The 23,307-nt window shown below is 40.7% G+C and overlaps 1 protein-coding gene across 4 annotated transcripts in view; it reads right to left on the bottom strand.

Moving 5' to 3' along the window:
- The window catches only part of agap1 (ArfGAP with GTPase domain, ankyrin repeat and PH domain 1), a 671,134-nt gene that overhangs the window by 57,211 nt on the left and 590,616 nt on the right, over nt 1-23,307 (bottom strand). For all 4 annotated transcript variants that reach the window (XM_048599132.1, XM_048599133.1, XM_048599130.1 and 1 more), the window contains 3 exons: nt 16,624-16,778; nt 15,263-15,353; nt 13,181-13,403 (listed from right to left, as the gene is read on the bottom strand). In XM_048599132.1, coding sequence (XP_048455089.1) covers nt 13,181-13,403; nt 15,263-15,353; nt 16,624-16,778 — 469 coding nt within the window. The remainder of the gene's footprint in view (nt 1-13,180; nt 13,404-15,262; nt 15,354-16,623; nt 16,779-23,307) is intronic.

Below are 23,307 nucleotides of genomic sequence, written 5' to 3'. Positions count from 1 at the left end.
CCAGCCTGATCGTTAGCAACTCCTTTGTCTGTCCAACTGTCTTTCTCCTTCTTTGGGCTCTATCCTATCGTTTACTCCCTACCCCACCCACCTCCCTATTTTCTGCATATAAACTGACGTTTTCCCAGCCACCATCAGTTCTGAGGAAGGGTCACCGGACCCAAAACGTTAACTCTGTTTTCTCCTCCACAGATGCTGCCAGACCTGCTGAGCTTTTCCAGCAACTTTGTTTTTGTTCCTGATTTACAGCATCCACAGTTCTTTTGGTTTTTACCTAAAGACGCAGATCTCCATATCTTTTAAAATGTTTAATTTCTCCAAGTATCAAGAATGCTCTGATAACGACAGTGGTAAATGAAAAAACATTTTAATTTATTATTCCTCACTTCTTCAAGGTGGTAACGCATTCTGAAGCATGGCATGGCGACAATTCATCAATAATTTCAAATATAATAGAAGTAACTTCCACAATACAGTACAAGTCAAGGCAAAAAGTTACAAACTTCTTCACCAGTGTAAGTAGTACTGTCTCCCTTAAGAAGCATTCTTACTGCCTGGAGTCACTTCTCCCTTTAGTACACAGAATTCTAACATTTCTACATACTAACCCCTAAAGATTCTGTATTCCTTAAGATTTACATTGACTTAAGAACAACTGTTTCATTGAACACACTGAACTCGACAGTTATTGTCTGTGGAACACAGCAACCCAATATCTTCCACTGTCACCTTTATCACAACTTCCTGTCCCTTAATTACTGTTTAGACAAAGCCATTGGCCTCTAGAAATATTGTCCAATTAACACACTGGCCTGTGGAGTTACTGTCCCTTACAATATACTAACACCGTAGAGTTACTTTTCCTTAAATGCACTGACCAGTAGAGTTACTGTCTCCTTTACCATACAAATTCCAAATGTTTCTGTCTCCTAAAACAGAATTAACGCAGGTGTTGTCGGTGGGTGGTGTGTAGTGGTTACTCTACTTGTCATTTCTTGCTTTTCAGCTCTCACTGCTGGCAAGCAGTACGAGTATTGTGTATTGGAAGACACATCCATCTGTAAATACCTTCTTCATCAGTGAGCCCTATGTTAGGCTTCTCCATGGCGAACAATATAAAATTTCTGAAGAAGGGTCTAGGCCCAAAAAGTCAGCCTTCCTGCTCCTCTGATGCTGCTTGGCCTGCTGTGTTCATCCAGTTCTACACCTTGTTATCTCTGGTTCCATTGTGTACCTGGTCTAAATCATAGGGGACACAGAAGAAAGCTGAACGTAGACATGACATACAAGCCCACTGTCACTTGGTTGTGCCCTGATTCTCCACGACCCAGATCCTCACCATTACCTTAAAGACAACGTCCAGAAAGTTACCGTCTACTTTAACAAACTGACCCCCAGGAATCCTCGTCTCCTTAAACTCACTGACCCTGGGACACACTGTCTCCTTTAACACACTTAACCTAAATGTCACTGTCTCTTTTAACATACTGCTCCCAAAAATCACCGTCTCCTTTAACACACTGCTTCCTGAGAATCAGTGTCTCCTTTAACACACTGCTTCCTGAGAATCCTTTAACACAATGACCCCAAAAGTTACTGCTGCCTTTAACACACTAACCCTGAAAGTTACTGTCTGCTTCAACATACTGACCCCAAAAGAATCACTGTCTCCTTCAACACACTAACTTCAAAAGTGACTGTTTCCTTTAACACACTGATTCTCAGGGACTGTGTTTTAAAGGAAACTGTAATCTCTGGGGTGAGTGTGTTAAGGGAGACACTCATTCTCGGGGCAGTGTATTAAAGGGGAGAGTGATTCTTGGGGGTCGGTGTGTTAAAGGAGACCGTGATTCTTAGGGATCAGTGTGTTAAAGGAGAAGTAATACCCGTGAGAATTACTTCTTCTTTAACACACTGACCCCTAAGAATCACGGTCTCCTTTAACACACTGAACCCCAAGAATCATTCCCCCTTTAATACACTGCCCCGAGAATGAGTGTCTCCTTTAACACACACACCCCAGAGATTACAGTTTCCTTTAAAACACAGTCCCTGAGAATCAGTCTCCTTCAACACACTCACCACCAAGTGTGACTCTCTCTTTTAACACAACAACCCCCAAGAATCATTGCCTCCTTGAACACATTGACCCGGACAATCACCGAGTCCTAATGTTTCATGCAATGTTCAGGCACTGACACAGATTTACCATCTTTTTTTTCTTCTGTGACCTGCCATATAGTCAACACGGTTTTGTGAAGGGTAGGTCGTGCCTCACAAACCTTATTGAGTTCTTTGAGAAGGTGACCAAACAGGTGGATGAGGGTAAAGCGGTTGATGTGGTGTATATGGATTTCAGTAAAGCGTTTGATAAGGTTCCCCATGGTAGGCTATTGAAGAAAATACGGAGGCATGGGATTGAGGGTGATTTAGCGGTTTGGATCAGATATTGGCTAGCTGTAAGAAGACAGAGGGTGGTGGTTGATGGGAAATGTTCATCCTGGAGTTCAGTTAATAGTGGTGTACCTCAAGGATCTGTTTTGGGACCACTGCTGTTTGTCATTTTTATAAATGACCTGGATGAAGGCGTAGAAGGATGGGTTAGTAAATTTGCGGATGACACCAAAGTTGGTGGAGTTGTGGATAGTGTGGAAGGATGTTGCAGGTTACATAGAGGGACATAGATAAGCTGCAGAGCTGGGCTGAGAGGTGGCAAATGGAGTTTTATGTGGAAAAGTGTGAGGTGAGTCACTTTGGAAGGAGTAACAGGAATACAGAGTACTGGGCTAAAGGTAAGATTCTTGGTAGTGTGGATGAGCAGAGAGATCTCGGTGTCCATGTGCATAGATCCCTGAAAGTTGCCACCCAGGTTGATAGGGTTGTTAAGAAGGCGTACGGTGTGTTAGGTTTTATTGGTAGAGGGATTGAGTTTCGGAGCCAGGAGGTCATGTTGCAGCTGTACAAAACTCTGGTGCGGCCGCACTTGGAGTATTGCGTACAGTTCTGGTCACCGCATTATAGGAAGGATGTGGAAGCATTGGAAAGGGTGCAGAGGAGATTTACCAGGATGTTGCCTGGTATGGAGGGAAGGTCTTATGAGGAAAGGCTGAGGGACTTGAGGCTGTTTTCGTTAGAGAGAAGAAGGTTAAGAGGTATCTTAATAGAGACATACAAGATGATCAGAGGATTAGATAGGGTGGACAGTGGGAGCCTTTTTCCTCGGATGGTGGTGGCTAGCACGAGGGGACATAGCTTTAAATTGAGGGGTGATAGGTATAGGACAGATGTCAGAGGTAGGTTCTTTACTCAGAGTAGTCAGGGCGTGGAATGCCCTGCCTGCAAAAGTAGTAGACTAGCCAACTTTAAGGGCATTTAAATGGTCATTGGATAAACATATGGATGATAATGGAATAGTTTAGGTTAGATGGGCTTCAGATTGGTTTCACAGGTCGGCGCAACATCGAGGGCCAAAGGGCCTGTACTGCGCTGTAATGTTCTATGTTCTATTACTGTCCTATTAACATACTGATTGCTAGAGTTACTGACTCCATGAACTCACAATGACCACTGCAGTTCATGTCTTCTTTAACATATTCAATAGCCACTTGCGTTGCTATTGTATCTCATATGTTGATAGGCTAGAATTACTTCACTCTTCAACTCTCCAACCCTAGACCTGGACCACATCCAGATTTGCGCTGATAAATTGCAAATAATATTTGTGCCACACAAGTGCCAGTCACTGACTATCACTAATTAGTGAATATTCTTTTCATTCATGGGATTTTGGCTTCGCTGGCTGGGTCAGTGGTTATTGTCCATCTCCAGCTGCCCTCGAGTAGGTGGTGTTGAGCTACCTTCTTGAATCGCGCAGTGAGTTTACTGTAGGTAGACTCAATACTGTTCGGGAGGGAGATTCAGGATGTTGACCGTATTACAGTGAAGGAACACAGAAGTTCATGTGTACTTCCTGCCCTTATCCTTCTCGAAGGAAGTGGTTGTGGGTTTGGAAGGTATTGTCAAAGGAACCTTGTTGAATTTCTGTAATTTATCTTGTATGTGGACATACTGCTGCTATTGAGCATCAGTGGTGGACAGCGTGAATGTTTGTGGATATGGTGCCAATCAAGCAGGCTGCTTTGTCATGGATGGTATCAAGCTTCTTAAATGTTGCTGCAGCTAGACTCATCTAGGCACGTGGAAAATATTCCATCATACTCTTGACTTGTGCCTTCCTTCAACTCAACAGTGGACAATAACTGAAAGATTTTTAGCTATTTCCAGCCCCACTCTGAAAGATGCCAGGCACATTAAAGTTCATTGCAAAAATCATCTTCACAGCCGACAGTGCCATCTTACCTTGTTCAAGGTGCTGTTGTGACGGAATCATATGGCAGATTTCCAAATTCACTGAGCCAAAAGAAATCCATCAATCCCAAGATTTAGAAATTTTCACTCAACATCAAGCCTCAACAATTTTACCAGAAGAAATGTCTACATTCTTGTTTCTCTTTGCGTGAAGCAGTGCTTTCCGACACCACTCCTATTAAACTGCCCAACGCGAATTTTCATGTTCTGTTCCCTTACACGCATAGAAATTTCTATCATTGAAGGAGGCCATTTGGCTTGCTATGTCTGTACCAGTCAATAATGATCTGACTACAGTGATCCCAATTTTCAGATCTTGGTCCATAGCTCTGGAAACTATGGCAATGCATATGAATATCTAAATACTACATAAATTGTTTGTTTCTAACTGAACCACCCTTTAAGGTGGTGAGTTCCAGACTTCCACTACTCTCTGGGTAAAAGCATTCTTCCTCAACTTTCCTCTTATTCTTCTACCTCTTGCCTTAAGTCTATGGCTCCTGATTACTGACCCTTGTATTAACAGAAAAAGAGCCTTCCTATCCATCCTATCTATCTAAGCCCCTCATTCTTATACACTTCTATCAGGCCTCCTCTCAACCTGTGCTACTCCAAGGAAAACAAACCTAGGTTCTCCAATCTTTCCTTATAGCTCAGACCCTTCAGGTACAGGCAACATCCTAGTAAATCTTCTCAGCACCCTCTCTAGTGCACCCTCTCTAAGTGCATAACCTCACACATAGCTGAATTAAATTCCATTTACCATTGCTGTGGCCACCTGACCTGTGGAATTATATCCTCCTGCAGTTTAAAGGTATCCTCCCCACTTTATACCACTCTACCTTATTTCTTTCGAAATTTCATCTGCAAATTTCTTGATCATACTTCCTATATTTAAGTCTAAATCATTAATAATCACCATAAACTGCAAAGGGCCCAGCAACTAGCCCAACAGAACCTCACTGAAACCAGATTTCCAGTCCAGAAACATCCTACTACCATCACCCTCTAACCTCCTGCCTCCCATCCTGTTTTGGATCCAATGTGCCACTTTGCTTTGGATCCCATGTGATCTTACTTTCTAGACCAGTATGTCTTGGGGGACCCTACTCGCTAAAGTCCATGTAGACCACATGAAATGCATTACTCTAAGAAACAGCCCCTACTACTGCCTCAAAGATTTTGGTCAAATTTGTCAAACACAACCATCGCTTACCAAACCCATGCTGACAATCTGAGTCAGAATAAGTGTAGATATATTCTGTTCCTCAGAATTCTTTCTAATAACTTCCCCACTAGAGGTTAGACTAACCGATCCTTGTTCTAGACCACACTCCCCACCCCATCAGAGGATTTAGTTTTTTCTCTCTCGACCCTATGAGATCCTTTCTTCAACCTGAATATGGAATCCATTGAGAGTTGGAAAGTTAGATACAAAATTGGCTTAGCCCTAGAAGACAGAAGGTAATCGTGGAGGGTGTTTTTCTGACTAGATGTTTGCAACCAGTGGTATTCTGCAAGGATCGGTGCTGGGACCTCTGTTGTTTGTAAATATATATATATATAGATATATAGATAAACAATTTGGATAAAAACATCAGTGGTCTGACTAGTAAGTTTCCAGATAGAGTCATAGAGGTCTACAGCATGGAAACAGGCCCTTCAGCTCAACTTGTTCATTCTGCCCAGTTTCCACAATTAAATTAGTCCCATTTGCCTGCGTTTGGTCCACATCCCTCCATACCTATCCCATCCATGTACCTGTCTAAATGTTTCTTAAATGACAAAATTTACTCGCTTCCGCCACTACCTCTGGGCAGACCATTCCAGGTGCTCACTACCCACTGTGTGAAAAAACTGCCCCTCTGGACTCTTTTGTATCCCTCCCCTCTCACTCTAGCTTTAAACTCCCCTACCATGGGGAAAAGCTGTCTGCTATCTAACTTATCTATGTCTCTCACGATTTTATAGACCTCTATAAGGTCACCCCTCAGTCTCCTATGCTACAGGGAAAAATGTCCCAGCCTATCCAATGTCTCGTCATAACTCAAACCTTCCAGGCCAGTAGCATCCTAGTAAATCTTTTCTTCACTCTTTATAGTTTAATAATATCCTTTCTATAGTTGGGCCACTGAACTGCATGCAGTACTCCAAATGTGGCTTCACCAACATTTTGAACTGCTGCAACAAGACATCCCAACTCCTATACTCAATGCTCTGACCGATGAAAGCTAGCATGCCGAAAACATTCTTCACAACCCTGTCCACCTGTGACTCCACTTTCAAGGAGCCCAAGATCTGTTTGCTCTGGAACACTTCTCATGGCCCTACCATTGTCTGTGTAAGTCCTGCCCTGGTTTGACCCACCAAAATGCAAAATCTTGCATCTATCTAAATTAAACTCCATCTACCCTTGCTCAGCCTACTGGACCAGTTGATCAAGATCTCACTGCACTCCCAGATAACCTTCTTCACTGTCCACTATACCATTGATCTTGGTGTCATCTGCAAACTTACTTACCATACCTCCTAATTTCTCATCCAAATCATATATCATTATGAATAACAGTGGATCCAGCACCAATCCCTGTGATACACCGCTGGTCACAGACCTCCAGTCTGAAAATTAACCCTCCACCACCATCCTCTGTCTTCTAAGATGGAGTGCTTTAGCCATAAGGAAAGGTTGGACAAACTTAGATCGCTTTCGTTAGAGTGTATTAGCAATGAGGAAAGGTTGGATAAACATAGATTGTTTTTGCTAAAGCATTGGAAGCTGAGGGGCGACCTAATAGAATTATATAAAATTATGAGATGCATGCATAGTCAGTGTATAGTCAGAGTTTCATTCTCTAGGTGGAAATATTAAATACTAGGGGGCATAAGGTTTTAGGTTAGAGGGGGAAAATTTAAAGGTGATGTGCAAGGCATGTTTTGTTTTTACACAGAGGGTGGTAGGTACCTGAAACACGCTGCCAGGGGAGGAGGTAGATACAATAGCAAAGTTTAAGAGACATTCAGACAGACATATGAACAGGCAGAGAATAGAGGGATACGTACCACATACAGGCAGATGGGATTAGTTTAGAATGGTATCATGGTCAGCACAGACATGGTGGGCTGAATGGCCTGTTCCCATGCTGTACTGTTCTATGTTCTATCTCGAATACATCACCCCTTAATCTTCCACACTGGAAGGAATACAGACCTAGTCCAACACAAGGCTACATGCTAATGAAACATCAGTGGATGGCTGACAATGCCTTTGAGATATTTTGTCAGTGCAAACCATTTAGTGCTGGCTGGGGAAGGAAGGTGTTCCCACATGCAGAAATGGTTAAAAATCACTGCCGTGAAGATTCAGGGCACCCACCCCTGGAGTTACAGGGCTTTTCACAGTTCACAGGACTGACCTCTGGTGAACTTGAACAGTGACAGTACTAACCTACAGTTAACACTCATTTTATAATTCACAGCACTTGTGTTAGTGAGTTAGTGTTGCCTTTATCTAACACTTAACTAGTGCGTTATTGGCGCTTCTTCCCCTAAATAATTGCTGGATTAAACATGTAATACAAATTCAGCACACCAAAAACAGAAGATCAGCTGTCAAGGAAAATTACCACTGTATTAAATAAATACATTCTGGACCAAGTTCAAGTTAATTCTGGCCGCATTGATCTTATTCAATTCTCACCCTCAGCACAGAGAGTGCCTGTATTGAATAGTAACAGATCAAGAAGAAAAAAATAATGAAAATTTCAGACAATTTGTACTGAAAGATTTTTGCTCACAAGTACTTAAAAAGGTGCCATGGAGGAGTAACAGCTTCTGTGTAAAAAAATGGTAAGTCGATAGTCTTTCAGCAGACGCCAGCTTCAATTTGTTACCATCTCTGAGGAAGTTTCGGCCACGGTTCGGAGGCTGCTGATAATTGCAGGAAACTATTAAAGCCATTTACAGGTGACATTAACAGATTACCACAAGGGGAGGTCGTAGGTATGCATCATAATCTGGATCCTGCACGGCTGAGGGACTGAAGTTATATTGCAAAGCCTGGCTCCTTTTCCACAGCACCTTTCCAAAATCACAAACTTCACCACCTCAGGCTGCAGGTGCCCAGGCACATCGCTACCTGCAAATTCTCCTTCAAATCAGACTCCATCCCAACTTAGAAATACATTGCTTTTTCTACAATACTACTGGGTCAAAATTCTGAAACTCCTAACTTAACAGCACAGCAACATAGAAATTGCAACATTTCAAGAAAATGGTTCACCACATCATTGTCAAGTGTAACCAGGGATGGGCAATAAATTCTGACCTTGCTGCAGATGCCCACATTCTGTGAACGATAAAATACACGAACCACAGATTTTCATGGCTGTTTGTGAGAAGTGCTTCCTGCTACCACCCTGAAAGATCTGGCTCTAATTTGATGATTACATCCCCTTGTTTTGGACTCAGCTTGTTCAGTAAATCAGCATACTGCCCAATATCTGACAGCGCTAACTTGTCCCCAAGAAACCGAAGCAGAAGAAGGTGGACTGACAGAGCTGGCATAGTGAAGGGTAGATGAGAGAAAAAAAAAGGCAGCTCAACTCCTGATCACATTGGGTGAGAATATACTCTTAATCAGTGTCATGCCTCTCTTTGCCCTCCCATTTCCACTCCCTTTCAGTCACATAAGTCACTGCATGAGGCACTTGCGAATATTTGAGGCTCATTGAACTGCACACCTCCAGGAATCAAACATTTACGGACAGGGCAAGAAAACAAAGACACTGAGGGGAAAAAAAAAATCTACATAGTACCTGTCACAATCTCAAAACATCCTATAACACTTTACAGGCAACAGAGTACCTTTGAAGTACAGTCGCCATGGTATTTTCAGAAATGTGGAAGTTAATTCGCTCATGGCAAAAGCCCACCCACAGCAATATGAGAATGACTGTTGGGCCGATTGAAGAATAAATATTGGCCACAATGTCTCTGTTCTTCAAAATAGTGCCAGGCAGTATTTTTACAGGTCTTTGCTTAATATCTCCCCACAACTACAGTAGGAACTTGAGCTCAAACCTTTTGTGTGGGTCTTGAACCCGCATACACTGATGGGACAGGTGACAGTGTCAATCTTTTAGTCTAATGGAGCACTAATGGAAACAAATCGTTGGCCTATCTCATTAGCACTGACCAATGCTGTGTGGTCCTCATATCATAAAACGTCGCTTCAATTAAGGGAAGCCTAGATGGAATGGGCAGGAAGGATCCATTTCCCTAATATTTAGCTTCATAACCAGGGAACAGACTTTTAAAGTAACTGCTAGAACTATTACAGGGAAGCTGAGAAACTTTTTCACCTAAAGGGTGGCAGGGGGGGCATGGAGGTCACAGCCTGAAAGGTTGATAAAGTAAATTAAGACGTTGTGAGATACACTTAACAGCAGTAACCTTGGGGGCTATGCATCAAGACTTGGAAAGTGAGAGGAGAATGGAGAGACTTTCATTAAATCAAGCGTAGACATGAAGGGCCAAATGGCCTTCTTCAGTGCCATACGTTTTCTAAAAGAAAGGCTAAGGACTGGATTTAGACTTGCTAATCACTGTGAACAAAATATTGATGTTAGCCATACAACTCACTAGTGTGATCAAACAATGGAAGAAGTGCTTGTCTTTGGATTTCCAAGTGGAGGGAAGGCCCATTGTCTTTGAATAAGATGTCCCAGGTTAAGTAGTTTGGGCAGTATGAGTTTCTGCACAATGTTCACACCCATGTTTGCAAACACTGCATGAAAAGTAGACAGGCACCCATGAATCTCATCTGACAAATTAGGCTGAAAGCTTTGAGATCCAATAACAATACTTCATTTATAATATGAAACAATATTTACACGTGGTCATATATTTCATCCTTGCCGTTTTCTATCATGACTGTGTAGTGTATGATATACTTTGACTCCTGCTCCAATTCCATGTCCTTAAGGAGCATTCAAAATACAAGACTATAAGTCACTGATAAAAGAAAACCCACAGCTATTAAGAGTTTGATCTCTGCTTTGGTTGCTGCCGCTTACATTATCTGCAAATATCTCTACTGAAGTTGCTCTATAAATTACAAAGACAAGAAATTTTAAAAGGTTCCAAAAATCCCCAAAACACACACTACTCTGCTACTGGGACAAAATACAGCTAAGACCATGCAGGCTGAGTAGGCCAAAGATAATCCATTGCCCAGTCTCCCTACTTTGGGCAGCCAAGTATCTGGCATCTACTGGTATTTATTTTCCTGATTATATGACTGAAAATGAGACCTAAAACCACCACCTGCCCTTTAAAGTTTTCAAGAACAAAAACGATCGCTTGAAGGGTTCTGAAAAGATTTGCAAGGATGTTGCCATGGTTGGACGGTTTGAGGTATAGGGAGAGGCTGAATAGGCTGGGGCTATTTTCCCTGGAGTGTTGGAGGCTGAGGGGTGACCTAATAGAGGTTTATAAAATCATAAGGGGCATGGATAGGGTGAACAGCCAAGATCTTTTCCCCAAGGTAGGGGAATCCAAAACTGGAAGACATAGGTTTAAGGTGAGAGGGAAAGATTTAAAACAGACCTAAGGGGCAATTTCTTCTTGCAGAGGGTGATGTATGTATGGAATGAGCTGCAAAAGGTGGTGATGGCTGTTACAATTACAACATTTAAATGGCATCTGGATGGATACATGACTAGGAAGGGTTTAAGGGATATGGGCCAAACGTTGGCAAATGCAACTAGATTAATTTAGGATATCTGGTTGGCACAGATATGTTAGATTGCAGGGTCTATTTCCGTGCTGTACAACACTATGACTATGACCTCAATCTATTGTTGAGAGTTCACACCTTTGGAGGTATTGCTTGGTGAAGCTTCTCAGAATGGACCACAGTGAAAGAGACTTTTGAGTATTTAAGGTCAACTGGTCATCTAATTGTCTATCTTATCAAATCCTTAAACATTTCAAAGAAAAAGTATTTTCTCTGCTGGATGGTGTCCTGATCAAAGGGATGCAACCTTAAAATCAGAGGGGCACTGTTCAGTGGGTAACAACAGGAAGCTCTTCTTAACACGAAAGGTGGTGGAAATCTGTAATTCTCTCCCTCCACAAACAATGATGAGGTTGAGGTCAATTAAAAATTCAGAACTGAGATGTCTAAATTTTTGTTCAGTAAAAGGATGAAGATGAATAGAACCAAGGCTGAATAGCCTTCTCCTGCTCCTTTACTCCAGAAGGAGCTAAGTTTACATAATTATACAAAATGATGAGGAAGTGATTAACATGCTAGAATAACAGAAAGAGATGGAAATGCAGGGTGAAAACAGGATGGAAATTTTTGGAAATGCAGTAGTAAAGAAATGCAAAAAATAACACAATGTAACTCCAGTTTTACTTAAAGTCTCATAACGGTTTGGCATAAAATTTTAAGGGCCAAGATATTGTTCCATTTCATGTGTGCTTTGCCAGAGGTCTGGTACTTGCCTTAGTGTCTGTCGATGCTTCATCCTGTGTTCCTCAGCAGATAGTGTCAGAGATGGTTTACTACTGCCTTCCATTCTTATAGTAAGGGGAAGGAGGCAGATCCCAATTCCACCTTGGTTGGAACAGGATTTGAGCAGTCTCTGTCCGTATTATTCTGAATCACACACTAACTATGTAGCCAACCGAGTTAACCATCCTCCACCTAAATATTGCAAATATAAAGTAAAATTGTCGGCTGTCTCCTAAAAGGTACTCTTCTGCCTTGTGTGAAGGATTGAATTAAAGCAATCCCTATCCTCTAGGGATATGTACGTTTCTGTGGGAGCTCTTTGGTTTAACTTATCTCATGGAGGGAACTTATTACATGTTAATTACATCAGAAATTATCCTCTGGCTTTGAAATGTTGCTTTTATGTGCAGAAAGCTAACAGGCACAAAAAAAGTTGTCCTCGAGGTCCAGCAATGTGACACATAAGCGAAGTGTTAAAAATAAACCCATACAAATTATAGTGACCTGCTGTTCAGAATCTATCTGCCTGAAACTTAAAACTGACTTTGAACATATTTACATGTTGAGTATGAAAGGACTGTTCTGATCTGAGATGACGAAGAGCTGCTCACAGTTATACAAGTGAGGCAAATTCTCCCTGTTCAGGAGTTCCCCTCATTCAATCATTCATTTCTATGTTGTATGTTGTATGTTTCATCACTTCTCTGTCAGGCATGAAGCGAACTTCTGATTGACAGTTAATAGATACTGAAAGGGAATCAAGTTTTTATTTTTGGGTCAGTTGACGACAGTGATATGTCAAAGCATTATATTGCTGAAAGCCAACCTGTGTTATTTTCTGCTTCGGTGTAATTATAAATCTTGTAAATAAACTTAGTTTCCAGTTTTAGCTGGAATATCATGATCGAGCTGTACGATATTTTCCACCTATTTACAAAGTAGTACTTTGTAGTAGCCAAGCAACTATACACATAAAATATCTCAGTAGCAGAGCAGTTTTTAATCTTTGGCTCATGTTTCAATGTACAGGGATAGTGAAGAGCAAGGCTGTAGAGAAAATGAATCATTAAGACCAGAATTTTAAAATTCTGGAGCAAATGTAGGCCTGATAGTACAGGGTGGTGGTTGAAGGAATATGGTATGAGGAAAGGTATGAGCAGCAGTGCTTTAGATAAGCCCAATTTTAGACAGAACAGGCCAGCGAGGGCAGTATTGGAATAGTGCTGTCTGGATATAACAAAAGTATGGCTCAGAATCAATTCAAGACTAATGAACAGAGATGAATGCACGTACCTTGTGGAATCTGGTGAGGGTTTGGTGCGTCCCTGAGCACTTCCTTCCCAGATGCCGTTAGCTACTTCATTCCCAATGGATGACATTACTCGGATGAGCTCCAGGGGCCAATCGTCAAGATCAAGGGAGCGGACCCGTGACAGATGGGTGCCAAGGTTGCGGTGGATACCTGAGCATTCAATGCACATGAGGGCTCCTAGGTTCAAACTGGCCCAGTCTGGATCTGGCAGAAATCAAAGCAGTAAAAAGCCAACTAAAAGGTGCGTATTAAACATCAACACGAAAGCAAAATACCATGGATCACTGAAATCTAAAATAAAAGCAGAAAATGTTGGAAATGTTTAGCATGTCTGGCAGCAGCTGTCAGCTGAGGAGACAGAAACAAGAGTTAATATTTCATCTGATCAAGGGGTCACAAACTGTAAAGCTAACTCTTTTTCACTCTCCACAGATGCTACTAATCCTACTTACTAAATGTCCCTTTATGTGTGTCTTCAAATTGGACAATGGGAATCCTTTTCTCTGTGGACAATCTTATCCTCTGTTATAATATTTTTATTTGAGCACTGGGTCCTGGTGACTTCAGGAGAAGTTGCTGAGACAATGTAATAGGGATGAGAGAATACAGTTATGTGGATAGACTGGAGAAAATGGAGTTGTTCTCCTTGTAGTAGGCTAGGCAAAGTGGTTGTAAACATTGAGGGTTTGGATAGTGCAAATAATGAGAAACCTTCTCAAATGCCTCAGGGGTATTGCTGGAGGAGACCAATTCAGATGAACAGCAAAAGAACAAGAGGCAATATGAAACTTTTATACAACAAGTGGTTAGGATTCAGAATGCAATGCCTGTTAGGGTGGTGGATACAGATTCAAAAGCAGCCAGCAAAAGGGAACTCGAAATTCCTAAAAGAGGCAAGATTGCAGGGATATGGGGAAAGAACATTGGGAGTGCTTTTAGAATAAGCTGGCATGGTGTAAATGGGCCAAATTGCTTCTTTATATGCAGTATCATCCCATGATTCTATGTTAAATTATCAGTAAATGGAATCATTAACCCAAGGAGCGTCAGCCACCTTTAACACTTTCTAATACTTGCCACTTTCTCAGACTGTTAACCTGCTGAGGTCAGGAATCAAAACGGAGACATTTTTGTTTTTTATGGCTCAGTGATACTTTGGATAGATCTATCAGTTATATGGGAAATACAGTGTGCCCCCAAAAGGCACCATTCCATTTAAAACTTACAGTATTTATCTGACACAGTAGACACGTAGATTAGCATGATATCACGTTTAACACTGACAGCTGTATTATAGGAGCCCCATAAGGGGATCCCTTGTTGTTATGATCAAAACATATCTTTTATCCAATTAACTGTGCTTACTAGACATTGTTATAGCAGGGTCTTTGGCCTCATAGTGCTGGAAACTTGATAGAGTGGTCTGCAGAAACCCTCAAAGAATGCTGCCAAGCATGACTGTGTTAGCCACTCAAGTGTACCGTTCTGTCATTAACTACTTCTGTGCATATAATTTATGATATGGTTAAGCCTCTGCTGGAGTACTGCATCCAATTCTGGGCACGAAATATCGGGAAAGCTTTGGAGCAGGTGCAGATATTTACAAGAAGAGAACCAGAGACTTCAGTTATGTGGAGTGGCTACAGAGGGGACTGTTCTCCTTCGACCAGATAAGAGAAAATTTAATAGAGATACTCAAAAATTATGAGACAAATCGGTGGAGGAGGGGGGAGGCGGGGAGAGAGAAACCAACCAGAGAACGTAGAAGAAAAAAAGCCAGGGTGAGACTAGCTGGAACGTACTAACTAAAAGGAGATTTAATAATAAATTTTAAAAGGGAACTTGATCTGAAATATGAAGAAAAGGAGACATTTGCTGAGTTAAAAAGAAAGAGTAGGTAAGTGGGACTAATTGTAAAGAGTTGGCACAAAAAGGTAATGGGCTGATGGCTTTCTCTTGTGCTGTACGATTTTGTGATCTCCTAGAAATTCTCTCTGGTGAGGAATGAAACACGGAAGAAGGAGGAAACAACATCTGACAGAAAATGTCTTTTCATCACTTACTTAATGCCTCGCAGTCCACACAATGAGAGTTGCCACGAATGTTTCTGATTGACTGAATAGCGATGGCTTCATTCTGGCTTGCCAGTCGTGACTAAGCAATGGCAAAATAATAGACAGATACAGTCAACGCCAATAAACGCAGCCACAGCAAATTATTTAAGCCGAATGTTTTTACAATGATCACACTGGTTAGTTAATCTCAGGAAAACAATGTTTCACAAATAAACACAGGTCTGTGTTGATATTTGCAGGGTCGGGAGATCATTCATAGTAGAATTCACGTTTAATATACTCAACACGTTAAACTGCAAAAAAAAGAAAACCGAGAGAAGTACAGACAGTAATATTGATGGTCAAAGTATTTTAGCATAATCTTAAAATTTGAGTCAGGGCATTCAGGGGTGTTGGGAGTAAACCATTCTTACATAAAAGGTAATGAAACTTTGGGATTCTCTGCTCAGAATGCCACTGAGTCAAAGTTCAACTGAAAATTTCAAAACTGAGATTGAAAGATTTTTGTCACTAATTGCTCCAGAACCAAGGTGGTAGATGAAACTGTGGTCCAACTGAATGGTGGAAGAGGCTCTAAGGGCTCAATAGCCTTCTACTATTTATGTTTCTGCCAGTAACAACACTGCATGAATTTTGAGGATAATGAACAAAACCTTCATAACATAAGGGATCACTGCATTCCGTCTTTTTAAACATCCAGGTACAAAGTGCAGAAAGCCAGGGTCCATTCCTTGCACATTTACCAGAAAATGTACTCAAGAAACTTGCATTTTACTATAAATACTAACAAACTGCACGAGATAGATTAGCGCTGTGGAAACATAGGGCTGTTTAGTGGCGCCCACTGTCCTTAATGGATCTTGTAAACCAATTGAAGATCACTGTTTGGCTCTCCCTAGAGACTGCTCTAATTGGGTTGTTATATACAGAACAAAATTAAAGCTCCAACAGCAAACTAATGAAAGGGAGTGGAGTATTTGTTATTCTGTGCAATCTTGGTGCTAAATTTTACATCAACTTTCATTTTACTCTTTAACCTATAACAGCTTTTCAATGAGACTTTAACTGGGGCTTCTTTACAAAGAAATATGGTCTGAACCATGAACTGAAGGTGCCAACACTAAATTTAGATTTGGTTGAAATAATGTACAGATATTTAAATTGGAAGTGCCATGAGCAAACTGTCCTTTTAATAGCATGGAACTTTACTGAAAAGTAATGAGCGCTCTGGCTTTCAGTACCACAGCTATGAAATGGAAAAAACCTAAAGAGAGGAAGCAGTTACAGTGCATGTGACACCGGAACATTGTCAGTAAGCCAAGTAGAACAGAGGAGCTTGGGAAAATTACCTTATTCTTGCTGCTCTCACAGGATTGCAAACTAGCCAGAATCTGACTTTCAATTGCCTGGACCCATGCATCTCTTTCCTCATAAGAAGCAGCTTCAAAGTGCCAGGTCTGGCCCGTGAGAGAAACGATTATAAATTCAAAATTCTCTTCTTGCTCTGTGAAGGAAAACAAAAAGCAATAGTCTGAATAAATGGAGAAACACAGCCATAGGAGACTATGGTGGTCAGCTGGGATGTGGGAGCTTGTTAACACCTGCTTGAACCCAAAGCCTCAGTTTTTTTTCGCAAATTGCTTCAATCTGCATACTCCGTGAGTCAGTTTGGAGCAGGTAAAGGTCAGAGAGAAAATGCAGGAGCATATGGCCAAAAGGTCAACAAGTTGTAAATGAGACAGTATTCAGAGTCAAGCACATAAAGGGTTAAGAAAACTTTGGAATAAGACTGGGCTTCCCAAGTGAAACTTAACCACTGAACTTTCACTGGCTAATGGGTCTAACATGTCTATTAGATTATATTGGGATCAGAAGCTAAACAGTTAAAGAGGAGGGTTAACATTTGGAAGTGATTACTAGAAGAAAATTGACCCCTTTTTATTCATCATCTATTACAGAGACAACAGAGGCATAATTAGGAATTACTGGTATCATTCAGAAGCAGCTTTGAAAAGTTGACTAGTTTCAAAGGAGTCCCTTGCAACCTGATAGCTAACATTAAAGGGCATCAGAAGATTACTCACTCCCGCATATAATTTAAACAGAAAGTCACAAACAGCATCTGGACAATCAAAGAACATAATATGGAGAGGAGCTCTCTACTTTGCAAAAAATGACTGAGGGGCTACGAACTTCCTTGAGAACTATTTCAGGCTTTGCAGGAGTTCTTCAGCATTTTCACCATATTACACTTGAAGACCCACTGAAGGATTGGAAAAAGTGAAAAGGTTGCTTAAAGAATGATGCCAAATCTGAAAAGGAACAACTATCAAGAAATGGTGAACATGCTGTAGCTCGTTTCTCTAAAAAGAGAAAGCAGAGGGGAAACATGCTAAAGGTCTTCAAAATTCTAAAAGAGTTCTTGATGGATTCATGTAAGATGTTTCTGCTGATGGGACAATCTGAAACTCAGGGTATAAATATATCTTTGTCAGTTCCCTGCTCAGTGGCAAACCCAATGGTAAGACTCATTGTGGCCCTGTCTCTGAGCTAAAGTCCTGCTCCAGGACTTGATGGCCAAGGAATGTGCTTTTCTAATGAGGCCAAACAAGGTCAAGTTTCAATGTGGAAATCCTTCCATCTGCCATTGGCCAGTCGTAAAGGTGGGAGAGGTGACTGGTCAGTCATGGAATGGAAAGGAATTGGAGCCTCTACTACCACTGTTCCCAGTTCGAAGCTGTAACAAGCACGTTCAAATAATGGCTGCCACAGTAACTAGAGGTTAGTGTCTGGGGGGATGCAGGATGGGAAGGAGAAGACAGCAGTGGATCAGATTGGTGCCAACAGCACAGAGTTCAATCTCTGTTTTGACTGGGGTAGATTCGAGACCTACTCCCTTGCCCTGCCCACGGGGGAGGTTGTGATATTGTGGATCAGACCTGCCTTTGGGCATAGAACTCAAGAAGTGGTTGCGTTTGGACTAAATAGTCTATTTTTGTGCTGTAAAATTCCATACACACTGCCTCTTTAGATAGTTCTGCTGATAGTACAGGAGGAGGTAACTGGTCCAGTATCGATGTAAGAGTTCATGTGAGAGCAGTAAAATGTCAGAGCTGAGTGTATTTCTTCTAAAATGCAATGGCAATCACCAATGCTGAAATTCTCTAACCAATAGTGATGCAATAATGCATTTTTTAAGCAAAAGACTGAGTAAATACTGACATTTGAATTCCTGCTGCGGGCATCAAGTAACAATGGGGCCTCAATCACTTGCGGCTGATTCCACACTTTACAGTACAAATTCAATCATTTATTCATATGCCAATTGGTGATAAAAGAGAAGCTGTATTATATAACAAAATATTTCCAAAACAAATCAGAATCAATTATTTAAAAGCAATGAAAATTACAATTTCAAATACAAGCATACAACTAACGCTTGTGGCTTATATTAAAAAAAATACACTGAAGGCCTCAGGCTCCATTCATTGTGGCGGAATTTCACACATTAAGAAAACAGACAGGAAAAACACGAACAATCAGGAAATTATTAAAACCACCACAGAAGCTGTCTGTAAGTAATATGGCAAGAGCACCACGATTATCTTGACCCATTCGCTTTCCATTTAAAGTGACAACATTACCCAACTGGTTGGCTTACTGGAATGTGACCAGCCTTGCATTCTGTATATCATATACAATTTCAGGACTACATGTATTAAAATGGATTTCGGGCAGTTGAATAAATTGGCCTCTTGACATTTTGTATAAAGAAAGAAACTAATTTATAATTTTCGTGTACAAATGAAAAAACTCAATCTTCTATTAAACAAACATGTGATTGCCGCCTTTGCTGAAAGCATTTCAAGTCAATTTATGAACTTTGACTTGGTTGACCTTCAGCAGTGCAGAATAACAGTATAGACTATAAAGCACCTGAACATGCAAATGACCTAGCATGCACCAGATCTGGATTGGAGGCCAGCTACAAAGAGCATTACAGGCAACGTTTCGCAAAACAAATTAAATACTGTACTTAAATGTCACAGCACACGATTGTATTTTGCCACAGATCATTACACCTGCTACTTGCACCTTAAACTGCAATAACTTGAAAAATATTACATCGAATGCCAACATGTACAAAAAGGGAATAGGGAGGAAGGGGGGGGGCAGTGGTGAGAATGGGAAATGGGTTTCTTGAAGTAATTTAAACATCACTATTCCACAGCTAGTGGAAAGGTCAGAATTTAAGTAAAGAAAACAGGAACATGTATGACATAAATGAAGCAGTTTAATAAAACAAAAACAAAACACAAACAAAATAAAAGCCCACACAAGTAGGCAAGTATGCTCCAGGCAAACTAATACCAATTTCTACTCGGTGATCAGGTTTAAGTTGGTGTTCCTCTTGGATTAATTACCTTCTGTGTTGGTGCTGGTGCTGCTGCTGCTGTATATGTTTCGCAAGCTACCTACACGGTTTAGTTTCCATGCTTTACGTTTGGCTGCATCCAGAGAGCAGAGGGAAAAGGTAATAGGGAGAATGAGAGAGAGAGAGAAAGAGAGAGAGATGTCAAAGTCACAGCGAGAAAGTAGACAACTAGCAGGGGGAGTGGCGGGGGATGGTAGTGGTGGGCACTTGTTAAATCTCCCGTAGCTAACAGGAGTGAGCACAATCAATTGTCATGTTTCCACCTCTCCAAACCGGGATCTTGGGTGGAGTGAAGGCAATTCTGGAGAAGAGACAGAGGCCGTACGGGCCAAGGCAGCAAATTGCAGCTTGCTGATACTTATCCATCTCTCAGTGCACTTCCTGCAGGTCTGAACAATCACACACATATTCACATTTGTACCATTGTCTAGATGCTTGAAATAGCTATATCAAAAATAACAGTACTTTTCTCAACAGAACTTATGCTATCAAAATATTCTATTTATCATAAAGAAGCAATGTCTAACAGTTGAAAATTAAGCAAAAGGGGAAATTTCTATTTAATGCAGTTACTGCATAAATTCAATAAGACATTTCAGAATATAATTTTCCTCCCACATTATTTTTCCTATTTCTTCTGAAACCTTTGACATTTGGTGGCCAACACCAAATCAGAATGTGGTCCATGCATTCACAGGGAAGACCTGGTTTTTTTGTCAGTCATACAGCCATTCAAGCATTCATCCAAATACTTTTTGAAAGTTATCATTGAATCAGCTTCCACTGTCATTTCAGGCAGTGCATTCCAGATTATAAAAACTTCTGTAAAACTTTTTCCCCCCCACATCTTCCCTCTAGTTTCTTTGCCAGTTATCTTATGTCTTGTGTTTCGCGATCACTCTTGCCAGCTGAAACAGTTTCTCTGCATTTGCTCCATCACAACTCCCCATCACTTTAATCACTGCTAATAAATCTCCTCTTAACCTTCTCTTGATTGAACAGAAAAATCCCAGTTTCTCCCCTACATTACTGAAGTTTGTCATCCTTACACTGGGAGCATATCACAGGTCAATCATTGGAAAGGAAAGAGGAAAAGGTAGAATAAAGGTAGGCGCAACAGGGAACAATAATGGATGACTAGTTATCCAAAGGTACATTGGATTAAGATAGGAAGTGACTTTACGCTATGCTCTGGACTGCTTTCTAGATCAGTGTAGTCATTAGCAAAGGGGATAGAGGTTAAGGAGGATCTAACTCCAGAAATGAAGACAGGCAAACAGTTAACATAAAGGCTGGGGAACAACATAAGAAACAGTGACGTGAGCGTAACTAAGTTCAATATAAAAATTAAAAGGAATGGAAAACTGAAACAAAGTGCTTGACTGAGGAAAAGAAAAGGCCTTTTAAATTGCCTTGAGTCTGTGCTCGGAGCTCCAAATCAATGGGTACACACAATTAGAATGTGTCCTCACTCCCTTCAGATTCACTCATGGGGTTAACACTGAGATAAACACTCAGTCACATGCAAGAAGGGAAAGTATTAGAGACCCAGGGTATTATGGTTGGCCACTCATCAGTGTCTCTAAGTGGGTCAAGCTTTATGATAGCTCATTCTGTCTTCTTAGCTAGGCATAGTACGTGGCATAGCGAGATCCTAAGAAGATAGAGTTACAAAATAAAAAACATACTGCACCATAGGTTTTTATTAAAACTTCTTTAAATTTCACATTATTTCTTAGAAAATGACGGATGGAAAAGATATGGAGACTCAGAGTTAAAAACACAGGCTATTTTGTATTACAAAGTACTAAATCAACTGCTACTTGCCACAATTCTAAAGCTTTAATTATCTCCCATTGCTGGATAAGATCCATAGACCCGCAATACAGCTATAACGATGTTTTAAACCCAAATTAGTTTCATGTGGAGATGGATTAATTCAAACTTGCTTGCGAGGAAAAGCCACACTGGTTTTTTAAATGAGTGTCAGGATGCTTTGATGGAACTCAATGACTTGTGTTTAGTGTCCATCTGGCTAGTCAACCACCAGAGGTGATGAATTGCAAAGGAATTCTCAGGAGGCTATACTTGGTGAGCAGACGCGTCTATGTTCCAAGATGCAAAGCTCACACTATATCCAAACCTGTGTCACATGATGGGCAGCTGGTGACAGTTCCAGTAAGCCATGAGAAATGAGGTGGCCTTTTGTCATCAATGCAAACATGTTTTTATTTAAAAAGAAACAATGGGAAAAAAAAGTACAAAAAGTTCTCAGTCTGACAGACTGTCATAGTATAATGTCAATCCTGTGACAGACTGCACATTTTTAAACTTGGAAGGTTGCCTTAAATTTTAATCTTTGCATTTGACATGCGTTTTTCCTTTACCACTTGGGGATTCAGTTCATTCACTTGTTTTTAATATTACCTTTATGCACGTTTCTATTTTCATACTTACTCTTACACATCTTTGAAAAGTTCTATAGGTACAACAAATGCAAGCATTCAGAAGCAGAAGTTTGAAAATCTGAGAGAAATTTTCTAAGCTACTGCCTGAAATAATGTTAAACAGGAAACACTACCAAGTTCTTCTCAACCAATGGCTTAGTCAATAGCACTACTGCCTTTGAATCACAAAGTTTTTGGTTCAAGTTCCACTCCAGAAACATTAGCACGTATACCAGGTTGACGTTTCCCACTGCGGTACTGGGGGAGTGCTGCACTGTCAGAGGTGCTTTGTTTCAATGAGATGTTAAACTGAGGACCCACTGTCCTCTGAGGTGAATATAAATGATTACACACCACTATTTTGAAGAATAGGGGAGTATAATTTTAAAAGAGGTGGAGGAACACAGAGACCTGGTGATACATGCATGCAAATGTTTGAAGATTGCAGGAGAAGTTCAGAAAACTACGAATAAAGCACATAGGATCCTTGGCTTCAGTATAATCGTAGAGGAACAATAGCAAAGATGTTATGACCAACTTCTATAAAACACTTTTAAAGTGTGTGCATTGGTACAACAGACTTCCTTCTGTACTTTTATTTTTTTTTCCACTTAATTTACTTTTCTTTAATGGTCTTGACAAACAAGCATGGATAGTCTTTGCTGGAGCACTGTGTTCAGTTTTGGCACTACATTTCAGGAAAGATGTTAAGATATTAAAGAGGATTCTTTAGTGCTGTCTCATTCTAAGGTGAACGGTATTGTCTAAGAATAATGGCAGCAGTGAAGTAAAATTCCAATCTAAACCTCTGCATCTCACTGCCTCTCTCCTTCTTTAAATTATAGCTTAAATCCAACCTCTTCAACCAAGTTTGATATAACATATCTTTGTGGCATGCTGTCAAATGTTGCTTGATTACTCACCCACAAAGCATTGTTGGATGTTTCACTAGATCAAGGGTGTTACATAAATTTAAGTTGATAGTGTTGTTACTTTAAGATTGACACAGGCAGGAAAGCTGGAAATCTGGCATACATTAATGTGGCTATAGGAGGTTCTGGAAACTGACAACCCGTACAAACGTTCTGGAGATGGATGGACATAAGCAAATAATTAGTCATTGTCCACAAAGGACCACAGACATTTCTCCT

Source organism: Rhincodon typus, chromosome 7, assembly GCF_021869965.1.
Source record: "Rhincodon typus isolate 14 chromosome 7, sRhiTyp1.1, whole genome shotgun sequence".
NCBI lineage: Eukaryota > Metazoa > Chordata > Chondrichthyes > Orectolobiformes > Rhincodontidae > Rhincodon > Rhincodon typus.
This window is presented reverse-complemented; position numbering and strand designations above follow the sequence as displayed.